This window comes from Toxotes jaculatrix, chromosome 7 (assembly GCF_017976425.1).
Source record: "Toxotes jaculatrix isolate fToxJac2 chromosome 7, fToxJac2.pri, whole genome shotgun sequence".
Taxonomy (NCBI): Eukaryota; Metazoa; Chordata; class Actinopteri; family Toxotidae; genus Toxotes; species Toxotes jaculatrix.
Genome location: NC_054400.1, coordinates 16,802,159 through 16,824,501, shown reverse-complemented (window position 1 = coordinate 16,824,501; position 22,343 = coordinate 16,802,159). Strand labels below are relative to the sequence as shown.

At 43.1% G+C, this 22,343-nt stretch overlaps 1 protein-coding gene across 1 annotated transcript in view; it reads right to left on the bottom strand.

Moving 5' to 3' along the window:
* Positions 1–22,343, bottom strand: part of LOC121184392 (ultraviolet-B receptor UVR8-like) — a 113,579-nt gene that overhangs the window by 57,821 nt on the left and 33,415 nt on the right. Inside the window, exons 3-4 of the mRNA XM_041042027.1 lie at positions 8,626–8,668; positions 6,795–7,029 (exon numbers count right to left, since the gene is read on the bottom strand). Coding sequence (XP_040897961.1) covers positions 6,795–7,029; positions 8,626–8,668 — 278 coding nt within the window. The remainder of the gene's footprint in view (positions 1–6,794; positions 7,030–8,625; positions 8,669–22,343) is intronic.

Sequence of the window (22,343 nt, the reverse complement as noted above, 5' to 3'; positions counted from 1 at the left end):
TTTGCCATCAGAGCGGAGTGAATCCACCACTGGCTAATCTTAACCTGGCTTTCTCATTGAGGTTTAATCTGGTCATGGCAACTTAGCATCTAGTATGGAGAGAGAGTGCGTGCATGTGTGAGGGTGTGTGTGATTATGTTTGTGTGTGTGTGTGCCCTATGAGCGTGTGCATGCATGTGTTTGCATTTGAGGAGGGTGCAGAGGAGAGAGATAGACAAGCCAGTCGTTCTCCTCCTGCCCCCTCCTCCCCCCAATCCATGTCAAGAACCAATCACGTGTGAAAACTTGCCTTAACTTCCCTTGCCTGTGTGACTACAGCGTCAGACAGAGTTTGACAGATCTGTGCGCCACGGAGGCGTCTCCCCACCATTTGGCATGCCATGCGCGTCTGGTGCGCTGGAGACTGCCTGTCAAACGCCTATGAGTCGGTGGCGCAGCCAGGGACCCTACGGAGCGCCAGATGGGCCATTAAGGTAGTATTAATGTAGATGCCATCGCTTTTCTCCTCTGACTGGGACATGCTCTCTCGAACTGCGAGCAGCTGCTGCCATTTACTAGGACAGCTTCCTGCTAACTTTGGCCAACTGGCATCACCACTGACTGGCTCTCAATGTAATGATACTCTTTTTCTTCCTACTATACCTGTGACTTTTGTCTTTCTTTTCACCCTGCCCTTCCATTCCAGAGGTTTTAACTGGATAAAGCTGATTACTTCCAGCTTTTCCTGCGCCACCGAAGTGTTACACAGACACATACTCCTGCACACGTAGGCAGCGATTTTCCTCTCCCTTTCTCTCACAGACACATGCATAAAAACACCAGCACTCTAATAGGAGTATAGAAACTGGATCCATCTGTACACCCACTCTTAAGCTCATAATCAAGGCATGATATTCAGTAGTGTACGGTTATTTCTGTTTATGCCCTACTGAGTGCTAATATCATGCTTTAATTGAGAGAAAATTGGCTGTTGGCAAGAAACAGAAAAGAAGGTTACCAAAACCCCAACCATGGATAAGTGTTGCAATCAGTAATATTCTATTTAGTTAAGTAGCCTAAAATGGGATGTTTTGAGATCATTATTCAAATCACATTGACAAAATCCTATTATGAGAATTAGTTTTCCAGAAGGAAATGTACAGAATTATTGATGTGTAATAAATGTGCTTTCAGCATTACATACACTAGGGGCATATTAGGAAACAGTGGGGCATACGATTCAGACTGAAACAAGGTCACAAACACCATATTCTCTCATTCACGCCGAGAAAATAATGCATATTTCAAGTTCAAACTTCGCAAAACATCTAATGGTAAAAAAGAATGGCAAACAATGAAAAATGCCTATAGTGAGTTCCAAAGTGCAACAGAAGTCATCATGCTGAACAATTTCAACACTGTGGCCCTAAACAATTCAGAGCAGGGAGTGAGGAGTCAGAAAGATGGGTTTGTCTTGGCACTTTTGAAAAGACGCAGGATCTCCAGAGGCGCAGGTTAGCCTTCCTACACAGCTGAGACTACATCCCCCTCTTCCATGTCTCTCTCTCTTGCCTTGCCTCTCATTTTTCAGCAAAGCCCAGGGCCTGAGTGGAGGAACAGAACACGCGTCCTTTGAGGTGCCCCTAGGGGAGATGGGTATAGTAGTTTAGGTCGCTGTACACCCACACTGAGTTCCCACGTACCGCATAACTTGTAACCGCAGCGTAACAATAGACAAGTGATAGAAGTATATACTATAGAGCGACTTTATTGTCTGCCAGCCTCTCACTTACTTTTTCCCCTCTCTCTTAAGTCTCACTATCTCAGCAGCATCAGCCTGTGTGAGATGTGGGGGAGGGCCGTCTATGTTTGAGTCTCAAGAGGCAGCTCAGATGAGGACTACAGGGTTGGCATCACCAGTGGTCAGTGTTGAAATCAAACGCACCGTCACCGAAGCGCAGCAAACGCTTATGCTCCTGCACAGCCGTTAGTGGTACTTGTGGTATCAAACTGACACCTTCTCCCTTGGCTGCTCCTGACAAGGAATTTCCTCGTTTAAAAATTAGCTGTGCCTTGACAAGAGCACAGCGGCAATTTGTACAGTTGTGAATAGATTTGATTCTGAGTAGACGCCATAAATGTTTGCGTTGAATAACAACATGTAGGTCCAGGGGGTACAAGTGCATGACACTCATGCAATATGAACTATGACAATTTTTTTTTTTTTTTTTTTTTTTTTTTAAATGATCATCCTATGTTGACAACCTTACACTGTAGAATGAATACTGAAACCAGCGGTATATCAACTCAGTCTGATTTGAAAGTAATTTCAAGAGCCTCTTCAAAAAAAATTACTACTCAACTTCTTCCAACAACACAAAACCAATTTCTTCATAGCTGATTGAGAGAACAGCAATTGCTATTTTGGAACTTGGGCTCAAAGAATAGGGTCAGCTGGGTATCTACATATTGAAAAAGAAGCAAACTGGCATTAATCAGCATGTCCACCAAGTAACCAATGCAGCAGAGAGACCCACATATACACTGTTTGTGTGTTTGACAGCCTGACAGACAAGACTTAAGAAGCAGACAGTTAGTGCAAAGTAAACTTGAGGATGAGGAAACAGGGTCTGTGTATCGATGCGAGATGGCGTAGGGATCCATTTCCGACAGCTTTATCCAGGAATTCCAACCTGCGATGAACAGGATCAGTTCCTTTATTTACAAGCCGCATGTTATTGCTTTGCCATGCAAACGCTTTCAAAAGCACTGTAATGCCATCCTGCTATTGTGGGGGAATGATCACTGCACCAGGACAAGCAAGCCAGGCTTTGATGGGTGCAGAATAACGGTGTTACAGAGCTAAGCAAGCAATGTGTGTGTGGGTGTACTGCAAATAGGTTGTTTTGGATGTTTTTTTTTTTTTTTTTTTTTTTTTTTAAAGAAGAAAGGAGGAATTACTGAGGCCTATTGGTGCACCGAGGTATACTTCCAACCAAGGCGATTAACATGAAAGGAAATATCTAATGTTATTTTCCACTGCTGTGAAGAGAGAAGCAGAGAAAAGCCTGTAATCACATTATTATTTGTGTCGGAGATCAAGATCAATCAGGGTTAAAGCGTGTCACAATGTTTAACAATAACAATGGATGGCTGCTTGTGTAGGAGATATACACCACACAGCTGTGAGATATGTATGATATGTGTGATACTGAGGTTGAGGTGGGGTGGGGGACTTACAAAGACTCAATTTCTTTTCTTTTCTTTTCTTTTTTTTAAAGATTATTTTTGGGCTTTATTTGACAGTGTGACTGAAGAGGGACAGGAAAGGAAGGGGAGAGAAAAAGGGGGATGACATGTAGCCTCGAACCCGGCCGCTTCAACCCCTAACCAGGTGAGCTGCCAGTGTGCCCCACGAAGAAACAATTTCTGTCTCTTTAGTTTTTCTTTCACACTTCCCTAGCCCCTTACCCCAACCACAAACACCCTAACTGAATGTCTATCCTTAACCCTTTCCTTAACCAAAACTCAATTCTGTCTTGAACCCTAAAACCAAGTCTTAGCCCTCAAACCCTCTGAAGGTATATCAGAAAGTGAGGACCGGCCAAAATGTCCTCACTCTGTAAGGTCTATGCTTTCTTGGTCCTCACAAAGACAGATGTACAAGTACACACACACACACAGTGGATAATGTAGTAATGTCTGACAACTGTAAATGTGACTGGGAATGTTCCCTAATAACATGCAGAAAGAGAAGGCGGATGCTCCACTAGAAAAAAAGACAAGCAAAGAAAAGGCTTCACTCTCCTCAGAGGCCTGTACTGGAAACAAGGCAGCATCTTAGCGCTTGGGGAGAAACTCAAATACAGACTATATCAGCAAACACAGACAAGAGAAAACATTCAGTAACACAAAAAAGTAACACTTATTTTATAGTATGTACACAATGCCTTAAAAACGAATGAGCAGCAAAAGAGGGCCAGAGATGAAATCTTATATACCATTCAAACAAGCATACACAAAAACATTACGGCTTTTATGATCTATCTAACTAACAGGTAAAACAAACCACTGTGTTCCTACATAAAGGGTTACCGCTAAGATTCAGTCGCGCAAGGTATCGAGCTGGTGAGCAAGCAAGTGGTGAGAGGGAGATTCAAACTTAATGAGTGCTTTGGCAGCTTGTGTAGAAAAGGCAGGGAGGCAGGCAGTGATTAACGGAACACTTCAGAGTACAAGGCACAGCGGTGCTCAAAGAAAACAGTGATGATCTCCACTTAATCGCGGAGAAGCCCGGAGCATCTGCTGCCAGAGCAGGGCAGCGGCACCGGCGAGCTCCCGCTCCGCTAGGCTGTCATCTCCAGAGAGCTGTGGCCATATGCTCGGCTCTGCCGCAAACTCACAGGAAGTTAATTTTCTGACAAAACACAGGGATAAATATGACATTCAAACAAGTTGTGCTCAGCCAGGCTGAACACGGATGCCGTGCCAAGCTCAAGCTGCACACGTGTCACACTTAGGAACAGAGTTTATTTTCATGCTCCCACGGTCGCTTTTTTGCCTAGTTTTGTAGAAATACAGACAATGGGTGGTGGTGCATTTTCAGCTAGGAGGTGTTAACCTACTTAGAGACTGAGCTGTGCTATGTATGCAGAGAGAAAATTTCACACACACGCAAAAACAAACACACCTATGGTATGTGATACTGGCTAGATACTACCAAAGCTACCACAATAACAATCAGCAGTGACGGCTAATTCTTATCAAAATGTTTATATAAGGCAGCACATGGAGCAGTAGCTAGAGAGGGAGTCTGTCCTATCTGAGTACAAACACATCCATCAAAACCCTGAGAAAATGACAGTGTCATTGTCCTAATGAGGGGAGAGAGAGAGAGAGAGAAATAGGACAGAGACATGAGAGGGGAAAAAAAAACAAGATTAACTTTCATTTCCGTTCACAGACATAGCACCCCACCGCGTGACATTAAAATAATGTCAGTCAAAACCATTAAATAGGAGCTCTGTCTAACCTTGTCTGTTGCAGGTGAAATGCCATAGTGGGCCTGAACAAAGGGCTCACAGGTGTGAGCAGAATCCCAACACCTCACCACCGGGCCAATAAAGAACAGAATATAGTGTTTCTCAGATCTCAGCGGTCTGCTACCACTCCATTTCAGACGGTAAGGAGAAACGGAGCCTTAGGGGTGAAGCCGGCCGTTCCAACCTACAGATTCTTTACAACAATAGCCAGTATCGTATAGTGCGGAGTCTGGGGGATAACTGGAGGTGGAGTGGCTTGTCTGGACCTACTGAAAAAAAAAAGAAAAAAAGAAAACACACACACAGGCGGAGGCAATAGGGATGAAAGAAGATGGAGATTGGTGGTATACAAGGGAGAGGGCAAGGTTTGGGCCTCCACCTGGGGCAATCAGAGGCCACTGGTATTGGTAGAATGAGAGGAAAGGGTGACTCTGGGATACACACACCACCTGGTCCTATTCTCTGCCACTGCTACTGCATTCAGCCCCCCCTTCCATCCCTGCAGTATCTGTTGCTTTCGCTGAAAAAGGTGAAGGCTGGGTGCAGTCATGCAGATCCCGCTGGCCTTTATCAGGGGGTAGAGGTGAGAGTTTTGGCCCCTGGGCCTCCATACTGCTGCCAGGTGGCTAGGTACTTTATGCCCCAGACCAGTCTCACATGAAATCTAAGGCCTTTCTTCTGGGAATTTCTATCTATGTAAGTATTATGTAACTGCTGGAACAAGGCCAGAGGAACAACAGATAACACAACAAGAAAAACGGTATCCTGAAGACTTCGCTATGGTGGTAAGGCAAAAAAATAAGGCTGTAAAAACGTCTGTTAAGGTGCCACCTAATGATTTTGAGGAAATTTAACTCAAAGGCAACAGACACAAGTCAGATACTACAGACCACCTACGCAAATAAGCAGTAATTTCAAAAGATTTTAAGAGTAAGCTTCTCCATACTGACTTCAGCACAGGAGAAATGGAAAACAGGTAACAATATATGGGTCTGAACGAGAGAGAGTGGACTGAGACACAATTCCTCTTTTTTAAATCCATCCATTACAATATGTGGGAGTAAAAAAAAAAAAGAAAGACTTAATGTATAACAATGCACTAATGTATCTCCAAGACACTGGGAAAATCTGTCAGAGATATAATATATCCAGTACACATGTGCACAGAGGCACATACCCATATATCAAGTGTTGAGTGGCAATCATTCACCTAGACGCTGTCACATTGCTGTAAATGGGCTTATTTTGCATGAGAAGGAAGAGGGAGTGATGGGCTGCAGTGAGCAAAAGAGGGACTGAGGGACTGAATCAAATGATATGAGTAGGCAAAATTAAGCTCCAATGCAAGTGGAACACTTCACAAGAGAGCCAATTTCAATTCCACAGCACTTAATTTAGGATTTGTATGGTTCAGCAGCATGCTACTGTACGGTAAGCCATGTAAGGACAGAGATAGAGAGAGAGACAACCAGCAAAGAGCCCATCCAGACCCTTGAGGTATCCATCACACGCCTGCCTCCATCCGACCCTTTCACTCTTTCTCACAACAATGAATTAAAAACTAATGATATTACACTGTAGAGATTATGTAGATGTTTTAAGGGGGCATTATTAAAAAAAAAGAAAAATCACATGGGTGTTAGTGTAATAACTGCACATTTTTGGGAGCTTTGCGTTGTGTGTGTCATGCTTAGATATTCAGAATGTACTAGAATTAATCGTGTATTTAGATTTGATTTGATCATTAATGTAAAGACACTTTAATCTCCATACCTGGTGCTCTTTAAAGTCAGCCCTCTGGAAGTCATAGCCTAGCTGGGCATAAAAGTTGTTCCCAAAACTGTAGGCCTGTCCAGTTTGAGTCCACAGGAAGGAATGTCTGCTTCCACAGGCCACACCGACTATAATGTCGACATCCACATCTGTGTCCCGTCCTTCAGCATTCAGTTCCTTTGGCAACTTAACCTCGACGATCTGGTCCTTTATTGCCCTCTCTCCATCTCCAAGCCTAGAAAAAAGCAGACAGAAAATACATTTTGAAAATTTCTTCTCTACCATGTACAGGACATTCTGAGATTTTTGGGGAAGGACGGCTGGGCAATTCAACATTTGCTGTATTCTGTTTTATAAAGTGATCGTTCAAACCAAAGTTTTTGTTTGATACATAATCTGTTTCGTCTGATGTAAGGACAGCAATACTGTGGTGTTGTCTTTCTCGTATGTTTTCTCTACACAGAGTCACATATACAGCATATCTAACAGGCATATTTCAGTGAGGTTAGTTTCACGTTCCAGGGGAAGAAATAATAACTCAACCTAACTCAATTTGTTGCTGTACAAATGACTTTACATAGGCCTACATAGCTGAGAGATGTGTTTCTGTCTCCGCGTCCCTAGTGTAAGTGAACAAAGAACATCCAAGACCCCGTTTCAAGATGAGCTGGTCAAACGTAGCCCCAGCACCCCTGTGACCTGTGAGCTCCCAGCAGCTTCAAACAGAGCTCTGCTGTTTGCTTCTTGATAAAATGCTCCTCTTTGTATTTGTTTCCCTGAGCCAGCGTCATAACCTGCAATGCCCCGGCCATATCTGCTAGTTTGCGGCATGTCTGGGAAAAATAACAAACGGTCTTCTCCATTATTTCCACAAACGGGGAACGAAAGGTCCTCGCCCGCCGTCCCCACGAGAGCCTGTATTGATTACAACAATGCTTCAACTCAAGACAAGACCACTCTGGGGTCACTGCTATTTCCATCAGAAAGTTTGCCAGTTTAAATTTACACAGCTCCCTTGTACTCTTCTCCTCTCTTGCCTCCAGTGAGACACACAGGAGAGCTGAGGAGTTTTCAGATATCAGAGTGCCAGTTGTGTAACAGAGACGCTCACCCTTTGCTCTGCAAGTGGGTGTTGTGGAGTTCCAACTATAGGCTCCTCCAACTATAAGCTTCCCACTAGAGAGCCTCGACCTGCTTAGAGGGGTCAAAGCATCATGAGAGGAGAGAGAGAGAGAGAGAGAGAGAGAGAGAGAGAGAGAGAGAGAGAGAGAGAGAGAGAGAGAGAGAGAGAACGAGACAGAGAAACGGAGAGCGAGAGAATGAGAATAAGGGACAATGGGAGATGATGAGAGAGTGAGAAGTGATGCCTTTGTTTCTTTTATGTATTTCTCTAAGGTCTGCTGCGCCGCTGTCTGAGTACTTGAGGGCCACTGAATCACTGTATACCCCAGGTCCTAAGATGTCATTACAGCCAGACTGGCTCCTGGCTGGAGAAGTTTTAACAAGGAAGCTCATCAGGAAGAAAACAACAGTTTGTGTATAACTATGTCTGTTTATTTGTTTGTCTATCTGTGTTCCTTTTGTTTGAGTGGCTTTCTGCAGTTTTATATACAGCTGTGCAGTATAATGTCAGAAGACAAGAGGGCATCTGACGGACTACTGGGCAGAACAAAACTAACCAAACATAGCTAAACTTTTATGGACACCATGAGTTTCGTTACACCTTCTTATCCTGATGAAAGTCTCAGCAGTTCTGTGACACCAAAAAATGAGGGGAATAGGATCCGTTCACATGCTCATTTAGATCGTTTTTCTTCTGAAATGTACTTACTGTCCACTGGTGCCATTTCCCCACGCAAAGATCTTGTTGTCCACTGTGGAGAAAAGGAAGAGAGGGACGATGTTAACATGAGACACGGGGACTGAAATGGATAAACATTGCTGTAAAATACTTTTAAGAATGGACCGGACTCATATAAGAGACTGTGAAGGGATTTGGTTAAAGGAATTAAGTGTATTTGCAGAACATCATGATGCCATGGTCAAGCTGACCTTTGACCTTTTGCATATAAAATGTCATCACTTCATCATTTTATCCTATTAGACATTTGTGTAATCTAATCAGTTTGTCAATGAGTCCAAGGGAACTTTCGTGGCAAATTTGAAGAAATTGCCTCAAGGTGTTCCTGAGATATATTGCATTCACAAGAATGGAATGGCCCGGACAAACAACCGGAAAACATTGTGACTGACTCCAGTGCTGAGGTGTTAAAAAAAAAGAAAGAAAGAAAAAAGGAAGGTGCATGGTTATTGTTGTGAAAATAATTAAAAAATGGTGATCTTCAAAAGCTGTAGATGTCTCACAGTAATAGCTCAGGTTGTGTGTTTTCCCTTTTGTTCTCAAGTGTAGAGTGAGCGGTGCCGTGTCAGTGGGTGGACCTTTCCCCGCTGTGTGAAGTTTGATTAATACAGCCTCGACAGAGAGTTCAGAGACTGGGGCCACCTCTCACACACCCTGCTGTAAAATAATGAGCCTTCAGCGAGAAGGGATAATATATATGGGAGGGGAGAGACGCTTCCTTAGCCTGAGTCCAAGCTGAATATATTCAAATGAAATGAGAAGAGGAGGCCATCCTAACTGATTAGACTTGTCTCAAAAGAGAGAAAGAAGCCTACATATTTCTCCTTCTATGTACATGTATTTAACTGTCACCTCTCTGCACTAACAATCCAACATGCCACTGATCCATTTGCATATGGTTTCTATAAATACCTGGACCTCTACCTGTTCCTGCAGTGATTCCAGTCATGTTGGAACACAGACAAGCCTTATTGGTCTTGTGGGACCTCAAACACCACGGGGGTAACAACCAATAGCAATGGACTTTACTCATCGAGCCAGCAGAGTTCTCATACATTATAGAGTAGGCTATATGATTTACCTAAGCTTGTCAAAAGAGAAAAATTATCAGGCAAATGTGGGGTAATAAATTGTAATCCGTGCTGCATATGTTTGACTCGTGACCCTTGGCATTTTAAGGGTTGGGTTGTATGAAAGAGTTGAAGCAGAATGTGTGAAAGGAAATAACATGAAAGGTGAAATACCACTTGGAAACTTTAGGGAAAATGTGCAAAACAGGTCAGTGGTTTTTATGAGAAGTACTGAATGTTTCGAGGGATTTATCGATGTTGCTGCTATCACAGGAAAAAGAATACGGCACTTCAATAATGCAGATGTTCTGGATTTTATCAAAATCATAAACACTAAGTATACACTCAGCTGTCAGTTTATTAGGAACACCTAGATAAGATTAATGCAATAGTCCTGCAATAAATCTCACTTTCATGAACATTTCAAGGTTCGGTTTTTGTTGATTCAACTGTATGGCTGTAATTTGAGGTTGTGTTTAACTGCACTGCACTGTGTTCCAATTAATTTGTCCACCCCATTCAAATTAATAAGGGTAGGCTTAATAACAAATGCATTTACATTAACTTCTGTAATTTCTGACAATAGAGCCCCTCAACAACACATTCTTAAATCAAGCAATTTAAGTACGCATGCTTGTGTTTATATTTCTTTACTTCTACCCACTTTGCTAGTGTGAATATGCAACTTATTCCTACCATGGATGGATTTACATAACTTCAGTACGCACTGTGCAATTAACACAGGAACTGCAGCTAATAATCTTGGGTGTTACTGTTCAGAAATGTAATTAGTTTTTAATAGCGTGCAGAACTCTAACACTATTTTGGCTGTGCATATTGTAACAAAGCATGCACGAGCCACTGTAAACGTACAGTACAATGTAGTCATCTTTGATTTTCTTTACTACAGAACACAACCACGCAATAAACACAGGTCACCGTAACTTCAGCTCCAGCCTGGCCACCAGAAAGAAATCCCACTTTTAATACACGGGTATGTTATAAGCTTTTAAGTGCTCCTGGAGAAATGCATATGGTAATAATTCTCATGAAATGATATCCTTGAGCTCAGCTCAGACCATACAGCGCACTGGACGGACCACACTCATTATGAACTACTGCTAATTACCAGTCTGTGTAGAGTTTCTCTGGTCACAGGAATAATAAGAAACAAAAATACTTAAATGAAAAGACATCCATTTAAAGGACCATGCTTTTAAACACAGAAAACCTTAAATACAGAAGCAGAGCATGGAGTGTTGCTGTAAAAATCATCTCAGCTCTGTGGCTGACTGTGGGCTGTGGTTGCTCTAGAACTTTTACTGTCATGCATAAAGAACACAGAAACAGCACAGGAGTCCAGGATTTAACTTTTACAAGCATAAGAGTTCTCATTGGAATAATGAAATAAAGATGAGAATGAAAATGCAGTGGGAATTAAGACTGTGACTGTTCCAGAGTTTTTATTTTCTTGTTTCATATCTTTTATTTTTTGTTGTTTTGTTTTCTTTTGTCCTTGTACATTTTGTTTTCTTGTTTTTGTTTTCTTTTGCTCCTTTAACTCTTGAGAATTGTTATGTGGGAGTATGATAAATAGCGGTGCTTAGAGTGTGTATAACCAAAACACAAAAATATTGGCAGCCGTAGGTCTGCTGCAGCACTCTCCACACAAGCGCATTATTAACGATATCTGTGTTCGCACCACGCTTGGGTCAAACAGTACACAACAATAGAATTTAGAGTTGTAGATTTTTTTTTTTCATTTAGATTACAAAAGTGCAAAATGGGTGGGATATAAAACTTCAGCGGACTGCTAAAAACTTTAGATGGTCAAAGTTGAGTTTTTAGTTAGTTTATCAGTCTTTCTTAACACTGATTAATATCCTAACAAATGCAAATTGCTTCATGCAGTCCCGTTTGAACAAAATATTGTGAGTATTATTTGAGGCAGGTCCTAGTACTTTGTATATATGGCTAGTAATTTGCTTCAGTGTTTCACTATGTTACCCCCCCTCACCTTGTATCTTTGAGTCCTCTGTTATCCTCAGAGTGGCAGATGTTTCTACCCACCCCGCAACCCACTCATCCACCCACCCGCCCTGTTCTCTCTCTCTCTCTCTCTCTCTCTATTTCTCTCTGCGGCAAGGGCAGCGGCTGGCGCGGGGGCATGGAGGCCGGAAGCGGTGCATCAGGCTGACGTACAGAACTGATGGGCAAGGCTAAGAGCCGGCAGTCTGGCAGGTTGAGTGTTCACCCTCCTTTGCCCCCCACTAGCCCCCTGCTAGCCCCTGCTGCTCTGCACCATACCCAGGCACCAGCATCCCAGCGGCTGGTGGCCCATTGCTTTGCTCCCCCATAAAAATAGCCCATCCCATTATTCTTCTGCCTCCCCAGGGGCCACAAGGTCTCCAGCATCATTACCAGGACTAAGGATCTGACTCTGCCACCACCACTTGGCACTCCCCCTCTTCTCCCCTCACTCCTCTTCTCTAATTATAGGTCAAGCACTCTTTTTGTAAATTATAAAACCTTTGTTCTTATCAGGAAAACGGAACGGAAAGGAAAGATACCAGGGAAGGAAGAGGAGCAAGGAAGAAGAGAAAAAGTCGATGAAGAAAGAGGAGGGAAATAGTGTAAAAATTAGAAGGGGGGGGGGTGAATTTTCAATTATAAAACCAAGCTAATTTGGTATGACCAGCGACTGTCATGCATGGTGACGGAGCTCCATTATGCAGTCATTTGAGCTCTTTCAAATTAGTTATGTTAATGTCCTGCGTGTGAATGTAACACTTGGATGGGACAAGATTTCAGCAATTAATTTCTACAGTCAGCGGAGAGACAAGCAAATTTATTTTCCCCCTCTCAGGGAATTGGTGGTGGAGGGAGTGAGGAGGGGAGAGAGCATTCTGGAGCAGGGAACAAGCTAAACACAAGACCTAAATAAAGCCTGAACAATGGGAGCCAATGCCTCCTCATTCATTCAATTGACAATGTTTTGCAGCTTAAACCTGTTTTATTAATTATGTTTGACATTTCCTTAATTAGTTTCATTTACACCAAATCAATCCCTGCTGCTGTACAGCGTCATTTATCATTTTAAAAAATTTGCATAGCCAGTGCTGACTTTTTCTACTTAATTATACATTAAAAGTGTCAGCCGCGCTTGCTGCCTGGCATTATCTGAGGCAGAAAGGTTTGTGGCTGGACGGGGGTGGCATTAATCATCAGGGCGGGCGCGGGCAATGGGTGCTCCCAGTCGCCAGCGGCAGAGCTGAGCGGGGCTTCTCATTTTCGAAGCTTGATGCTTCCGGGGCCACGGTGACCTCAATGACCTACGGGGAGAGGCAGACAAATCAGCGACCTCCAGCCCCAAAAACAACTACAGCTTGTTTATAAACCACGGCGAGAGGAAGAAGGGAGCATAGCCGGGAAAAGGAAAAGCTAGGAGGTGCAGCATACACGCAGATATTAAAGTAATGGATGCATGCTTAGATCACACAGATTCGATTTCAGCCAGTCATGTGACATTTAAAGATATCAGTAAATCAATCACTAACCCTGTAACAGCACAAGTCAGAAAATAACATACCCCAAATAAAAAGGTTACTGCTCTTCAAACTTTTTGATCCCAGTCATAACCCTGGTCACCTTTGAAAGGTAACACTTTATTCTGATTTAAAAGTGAGGATGAGTATAAGAGAATCAAAGTTACAGAGGCACAAACATGGTAGAAATGTAAGCTAGTTTTTTGGGGCATTTTTTTTGTGTGTGCATAAAAAAGAGAATATAAGACTTGCCACAAGTCTGGACCAATTTTGTGTCAACAGCTGTTGCAGTGATGTGGGTGTCCTGAATTGCTTTGCACAGACAGAATCAGGAGACATGGAGTTTTCAAGCAATACATAATTTGTCAAGGTTGTGTGAAGACTGAGTCTTGTGCAGACCAAAACCAAGGCCAAAGCAGTCAAATGCAAGTTTTTCAGCATCAAAAATCAATCAGAAAAAAAAGTAGTATAGGAAACTAGAAATGTAAAATGGTTTCATTAAAAAATACCAGCTTTTGTTGCTGCAAGATCACAAATCAATAGTAACGACCACACATGTTCCACCACAACTCCAACAGCAACTCAGCTGGCTGAGTATGGCTATTACTTTCCCTTCGGCAAGTTTGTGAACACACAGCAAACTGACAGCTCAAACACCTGGCAAGCTCACTCCTGAGTAAATCTTCTGAGTGTTGAGGTGAACATGGCTTTACAAATCACCCATTCAGGAACCGAGACAGAAATTGGCAGGTAGGCAGAGCTGTGGTGTCAGGAGTGAAAATTACTCTGAAATGCGGAGCACAGCGAGAGGCTGACTGAGTGAGTCTCTGAATAGTGAAAGCTATGGGTGTCACTGTGTACTATGTTCACATGGGAAATCAAACAAGTGTATTTTGGAGGTGAGTCAACACTTTTGTCCTTTGGAAAATGAAAATATTGGATGTCAATTTAAATTTAGAATGGCTTCAGGTATTGCCACATACATGAAAAGTGTTATGCAGGCCAGGATAGGGCACCTGTTCCTGCACAAGTGAACCAATTACTCTCTCAGTGGTAAAATACCATTCTTTACCTTGTAGTAGTTCTCATACTTAAATTAATCTTTTAAAAGGAAGTCTCTTTAATTAAATAGGTACCATAAAATGCACAGTGATAAAACCAGTCATTCTTAACATGAGGTGAGCTGCTTGAGCTGGAATCAATGAGAGGGAAACACATCCAGAATCCAAAGTAAAGGGGGGGAAAAAAAGGCCGGTCCCAAGCCACTGATTTTTCAAAAAGTCCCCTGAATAAGCCGTATCAAGATGTAAAGAGGAGGCTGTAGCTGTGGCTTTGCTTGCAACGTCCTTCAAGGGCAACACAAAAGAAAGGCGGGCAACAAAGAACCTGATGAAGTGGCTAATGCCCTGGCATGCCCCAACAGGAGCGGCAGGGGGGAGGCCAGAGGCGGCAGCTACATGTGCATGCCTCACTGCCCCGTCTGGCCCCAGCTGAAGTACTAACTATCCTCCCAGGGTCATTAGATTAGGAAATGCAAAACCAAAAGCAATACCTGTAATGGCAACAGGCCAGATCAATATTGGAAAAGAAAAAGAAAAAGGAAAAAAGTTATCCTTGCAAACAGACAGGGGACTGCTTAAGAATTCATTCCTAAAATGCGGGAGATGGAAAGTCTGAGTATCAGACATCATTATTCTAGAAAGTTCCTAATCAACATATTAATGGCGGCACATTGACTGTGGAAGGTTCTATTATTTCAAAGTAAAGTAGTTGAAATAAGCCACTGAGTCTTTTCACTCATGAAAATATTATAATTTATATAAGTGATCACTCTAGAAACTAGAACTTTCCTTTCTCTATCCACAGCCCACCCCCCACCCCAAACATCACATCAATTCCCCGACCAAAAGCCAAAAGCACCCCTTTAAATGCAAAACATTTCCACTATTAAGGATTATGCTTCCTTTCGGGATATATGAAAAACCCTTTGTGAAAATATGATGATGAATTCATGGGCCTAAAACTCTGGGGTAGTTTTTACATCGGCGAAAAAACGGGGAAGGAGGGGAGGAGAAAAATCACCTATTTGGATGGCATACATTACCATTACTCTTGTATTGTGTCTCCACTTTTCATAATGACGGGGATAAGTGTCCTGCTCCGAATGCGTATCCACTGACAATGGAGGCAGACATTACTTGGTTAAAAGCTCAGGGTCCTGTGGGTAAAGAGGCCCAGAGAATAAAGAGTATCCGTCATGGCTAACGAGCTATAAGGATAGCACATTGCCTTTATAAATCACTAGATCTTGCTGTTTATTTAAATTCATTGGTGCCTCATTATAACTGAGCTATGCACCTTTAGGTCCGAGTTGATTAGGAGTGCCATAGCTCAAAATGGCTTTTAATTCAGTGAAACGTAGCTCTGACCTTGGTGCCGTAACCCTGACTAAAACACGCAGCGACTCCCACATTAATAATGATGCTACCTTTACTGGGCCACGGAGCCACGCCGCTGCTACTTAAAATATGTATTATTAGTTACCAGCGACGGCACATTTATCACACCAAATTACCCTTCGGTGTAAAACTGCTTAATTCTGGGTCCCTGTACCCCTCTGCACTATTACCTGCTCTTTAGAAAGGCCTGGAATTAAATGTAGGGATGAAATGTCAGGGTAATGGGGAAGAGGATGCGGGTCGATGGGATGCACACTTGATCATTCCCTAGTGGCCTTCTCCACATCCAGACGATATACTGAATGTGTCTTCCTCATAAAGGAAGTTCCATAGCGCCTTGCTTTGCAGACCTTTAAAGATGTAAATGAAGGGTACTTCTTTGAAATATACTTTACACTGTTCATTAAAATTACATGCAAAACATTATCCACTCCATGTGAGCTTGAATGAGAATTTTATACTCTAGGTATCAAGATTCATGAAAAATGTATCTCATAAACAGAAACTTTGAGCAAAGAAAACTGAAGCAACCATAAACTTTTTATTCACTGAGGCATTTTAACAGACTGTGACACGGCAGTGACTTGGGTGCACGTACAGCACATAAACAGGGATCTATCCACATACAAACACACACAGCCCTACCTACCTACCAGGCTACTGCAGATAGAGACAGGAAACCAGCCTGCAGCCACTAAACACTTGTCATTGTTCATCCCGTGTGCGCCCACCAGAGACTGATTACTTTGACCAATCGGCTAAATGATTAGATCAATTAGGTACTTTGGAGTGGGCATCAACAGTGGCCCTGCTGCAGCTTCAAGACCTGTGGGACTTGGCCCATCAGAACCGCCTCATTAGGTCTCTGGACTCTACCCAAAACCACACCACACCACAAAGACAAAGACAGAGGGCCAGAGGAGAGGAGAGACAGTGGGGAGAGGAGAAACTGAGAAATAGAGAGAAGACTAAACTTCAATAGGTGAATTAGAAGCATTCCTACTGTAAAACACCTCTGGGATCAATTGTGTTTATGTGGTGCAACATCTCAAAAACATGTAAAAACAATACAAAGCGATCTAACAGATACAATAAGTGGGAGTATTTTGAGTGTTAGCCATATAATCCATTGTTATGAGACCAATGGGAATGCACTGGTATACAGAATTTCTTTTCTCTAAGGATAACATCAAACAGTCCAGTAATAATTTAGATTACCAGGGACAACAACACGTGGGGTTTACAAAGGAACACAGACAGTGCCTGGCACAAACACATTTCTCATATCAAACACAGTCGTACAGTACATAAATATATGCACAATACATTAATGGTTCCTGCTCATCTGAGAAAGTGGCGAGGCTGAAGCAATGGGGGGAAAAAGAAGACGTTACACACGTTCCATCAGATGTCGAATCAATTAGTCACGACCATTTTCCAGAGTCAGAAATAACCACTCGTCCTCCAGTCTCCGGGGAGCCAGGGATAGGCCCGGGCAACAGAGGAGAGATGGGAAAGGATCCAGAGACCCAAAGGGGGGTAAAAGGGAGGAAAATCAGAGAAAAGGAGAAAAGCGGATAAATAATGCTGTCTGTTCTATGCTGCACAGACTAGCATCTCTATTTTCACTGGATTTCCATACTTAGAGAAAACTCTTCTCTCTCAGCGAAAGTGCTTTGCATATCAGAGGGCACTCATTTTGCACAGTGCAAACACTCTGGTCATTAACATGTGATGACATTATCTTCCTAATCACACTACAGAGGGTCTCCTCTATAATGTATACAACACAACTGCAGCAACGACTCACACCCTTTCTGACAGTATCGTGGTTTTTCTTCGGGCTCCTGTTTGTGTCTTTTATTTTTTTCTTGATCACAAAGCTTTTAATCTTTTAATCTGAAGCATAAAGCAAGTGTATTAAGCACAGAGATCATGTGACCACTTTGCTAAAAGGTAAAGAGACATGATTACTCTGTGTAAAAGGAAACAATGGAGATCCCTTCCCCACAGGCTAAAAATAATTTAATCTGTCATGTAGGTGCGCAAATAACAGCCTTACACCTGAATAGCACCCATTATTACTGGGCTTCTGAAGTTGATAGCAGATAAATCTGTTTCCCTTCATCTGTGCTGTGGTATACAGAGGAAAAGCTATTGTATCTGCTCAGATTTCCTTCTTGCTTTCTTGCTTTTTTGGTAATCTCTCTGAACCGTTAGATTAGAGCAATTTGTGACGAACAGAAGAGAGCACAGAGTACGGACTGAATAAAATTTTGTTTTTGGCAGAGGATTTCAAAAACTATACCAAGACCCCATTTTCTCACACAGCAACTAAAAGTGCTGCAATTATTATTCACAGTCCCTCTCCTTTTCCAGTGGTGAAATCTGTCTAATAAGGCAAAGACTGGGGTCCCCACAGTACATGGCACAAACCAGCCCTCTGGGTATAAGTGTTGTTGTTTGCACATAGCCTCAGCCCCTAGAGGCAGTGAGGAAAAAGGCACACAGAAACTCGTATGAGAGAGACAGAGACAGAGAGCGGGCTCCGTTGAACCAAAAAACTCAGCAGAGGAGGCCACAGGCATCCCACAATCCCCTCTGATTCTGCCTGTTATTTTCCCAGGTTGCAGCGAACTGCCTCAGCATCGGTAGGGGTTGGCGGCAGAGCATCAGCAAGAGGCGTTACAAAGCCCTGGTCCCCGCTCCGAATCCGCCACATTAGATGGCGTGTGTTTGTGCCCTAGGGATCGCAGCGCCTCAGCCTGTGTTTGGGGTACTTTGTCAGATGACTCAGAGTGTGTGATTTATGAGCTCTGGAAAGGTTGCATTTCCAGCACGCGTGGACGTCCGCATGGTAAATGGAGAAATTCTGAATTTATTAACATACAATGAATGATGATTAATGTTTTGGTATAGATCATGCTCTCTTTTCAGATGTCTCAGTGTGGGGGTGATATATGTAGCAATAAAACAATATGTATGTACTCAAAAGCACATTGTATGAGTGTTGAGTCCATGACTCTTTCAGACACGTTCGCCTTGTGTCTGTGTGATGACAGTATTGGAAGGTTTCATACTGTTGTCTGAACTCCATGGACATTTATGTATACACATAGCACAACAGTGCTTCTTCTGCATGCATTACCCCCCCCCCCCCCCCCCCCACACACACACACACACACACACAAACACACGCAAAGTGAACCATTCTGTTCTATGGCACAAGCACCTTGCATAGTCAATGAGAGAAAGTATAAATTAAAAACACACGAAAAAAAAAACTGAGCAAAAGAATGCAATTTAGACCGATATCAGTATACATTTAGAGGTCCATTTGTCAAAATCCCCACCATTATTAACTTTTGTATTCTACAACACATCTTGTGTCTCCCTCATCAGCTTTTTCAATATCTTCTCAAATACATTACTGCCAGTGTCGAGCGGGTACGTTCACCCTAGGCCAATTACTGCAGTGAACCATAAAGGTAAGCAGTGCTGAGGAGGGTTTTGTCATATATTTGCCTTTGTGTCCCAGCCAGACCCCCACAGTGGTCGGTGGGAAATATGGGGGGAATATCAAACATCTTTTTAATCGCAATGACAACAGAGGAATCAATATGCAGAAGCATGTTTCTGACAGGTTTTTGGGAATACGTCTATATGGGTGAATGCGAGTCTACCCACATGTTTGCATCTCGAAATGGTGAATCAAGGCTGACTTCTACTTATGCAGTGACCTTACCATTTCACCCTCGGAATGAGGTTGAGTACAGCTCTATGCTTACATGTGAGGAAAAAAGAAGAGGTAGCTGGGTGGATTGATCATTCCAATGTGTAGATTAACAAAGGGAGAAAAAAAAAAATCAAATGTGTGTGCACGCATATCTTGACGTGGCTGTAAATATGAGCACTTTGACGTGTGTGCGTGTTTTGTGTTTACTGCATATGTATGAACGCATCGACATATACAGTGTACATGTGTCTGAGTCTTACGTGCACGTGAATGTGCTTGTGGGCTAACTTCATATGTATGTGGTTGCTGTCAGAAGAAGCTGACTGGTGATGAGGGATGGAGAGAATCAGAAACACATTGGGCTGGGAATGGGGTGTGAGCCGCAGGGTCGCCCTGGCACAAAACACAACTGCCTCGCACATCATTACCCTCATCCCCTAATGCGCACAACACTTAGAGCTACAAACAGGCTTGACTCCAGAACACACACATAGGCACACGAACATAAAGCTCCACAAAGTCGCACAGGGTACCACACACAGATATATGAACTCACATGTGCCTACACACACACAAACACATACACACACCAGCAATGCACAATTTGCTATGGCTTACTGTCTAGTGTTAAAAAAAACAAAAACTTTCTTTTAAGTGTGGAAGTTAACTCTGAACATTACTAATAACTGGAGAACATCAATCCTCTAACATTACACATGACACAGTTGCGACACTAAACTGTACAGCAGGCTGTTGGTGGGTCACTGTGGCGACTCTCCTAAATCTGTTCTTAACAAAGTGAGCCAGTGAAGGCACTTCTCCACACCCTCAGATCTTTCCCCATTCTGGAAACACATTCAATGAATTTTGAGACAAAAAAGAAATGATAGCCATTTCATACAGAATTGAGCTCCACTGGGAAAAGTATACCTATTCAACTGCAGGACCTCCATAAAATCACAGTAGTTTCACACTGTAACGGATGCCTTCCTCCCTTTCTTGCTGCATGAGAGGTTTTAAGAATGGTGGGATCGGGGGAGTGGTAGGGCAGAGGGAAAAAAAAAGACTTAGAGGAGAAGAGAGCAGAAGATACGATGCAGAAGAGTGGAAGAGAGAGGTAAGCCAAGCATAAAATAACTTCAATCCAACATCCTCTCAGTGGGGCGGTAGGAGGCAAATAGCAATCCCACCAATGCCGTGTACTCAAGGGGGTTCCCCCCACCTCTCACTGACCCATAGAAAAGAGGATCATGGGAGAGCAGGGACAAGACAAACCCACTTCAATTAAGGTACGGCGATGTCTCGTCAGCACGGCAGATGAGGTGTCAGAGAGTTCAGCCGTGGATAGATCACAGAGGAAAGAAAAAACAGTTCCTTGCTCAGCACAGTCAGGGTCTTGCATGCCTTGGACCTTTCTTTCTTTTCCCCTTTTGTCTCCTTCCCCTTCTCTCTGCCTTTCTTTCAGCGGTCGGCAGACGTTTATAACATCAAGACTTTTTTTTGGCTTTCCCGCAGGGTCAGTTTTTGTGGGCCTTCTCATAGGCCTCCTGCATTCTGGATAGATAAACTTATTATCACATTTGCGCATTAGCAGCGAGCCACCTCAACGCACCTGCAAATGACATTTAAAGGTCAAAACGACATGTACGGGCGGGGAGTCTCATGCTACATATTATGGAACATCAGGATTGCTGGGGGAGGCGGGGAGTCAAATCAAAGGAATGTTTGGGAGAGAAAGAAAAACAGAGAAACAGAGGGACAAGTAAAATGAGCTGTTTCAAGGGGGTCACAAAAAGAGAGAGATGTATATATGTATGTATGTATTACATTGCACAGTGCAAGATCCACAGCTGCAGAAATGTACCATCCTATACACAGAGACATTTCTTTAAAGTGAGAGAGGCTGGGCGGGGACCACGGGAAAAGGGCATGCATTGGAAGACCCTCAGGTATTCACAAGGCCACTCCTCTTCCAAGTCACACTGTATCCATAAAGTCCATAAACATTGTTATGTTGCAGCCTTATGCTAAATCATTTAAATTCACTCTTCACTCAATACCCAGACATAACAAAGCAAACATTGAATTTTCTTTTTTTTTTTTAATGCAAATGTATTAAAAAGGAAAAAGACTGAAATATCACGCTGACGTTAGGTATTTAGACCCTTTTCTCAGTACTTAGATGAAGCATCGTTGGCAGCCTTGAGTCTTCTTGGGTATGAAACGAGCTCTGCACAACTGGATTTTGGAATTTTCTACCATTTGACTGGGCTCAAGTCAGGACTCGGGCCAGGACATTCAGAGAGTTGTCCCTAAGCTGCTCCTGTGTCGTCTTGTCTGTGTGCTTAGGGTCATTGTTATCTGGGAAGATGAGCCTTAGGCCCACTCTAGGGTCCTGAGCGCTCCGGACCAGGTTTTCACCAAGGATATCTCTGTACTTTGCTCCATTCAGTTTTCTCTAAACCCTGACCAGTCTCCTTGTCCCTGTCGCTGACAAACAGGCCAAACAGTTCAATCCTGGTTTCATCAGACCACAGAATCTTGTTTCTCACAGTCTGAGAGTCCTTCAGTTGACTTTCTGCAAACTCCAAACAGACATTTGTGTCTGTTAAATGAGAGAGGCTTCTGCCATAAAGCCCAGATCAGTGGAGTGCTGCAGTCATGGCTGTCCTTCTGGAAGTTTCACAGAATCTCTGGAGCTCAGCCAACATGACCATAAGGTTCATGGTCACCTCTCTTACCAAGACCCTTCTTCCCCCTAATTGCTCAGTTTGGCAGGGCAGCCAGCTCCAGGAAGAGTCCTGGTTGATCCAAACTTCTTCCATTTAAGAATTATGGAGGCCACTGTGCTCTTGGGAAACTTCAATGCAATAGAATT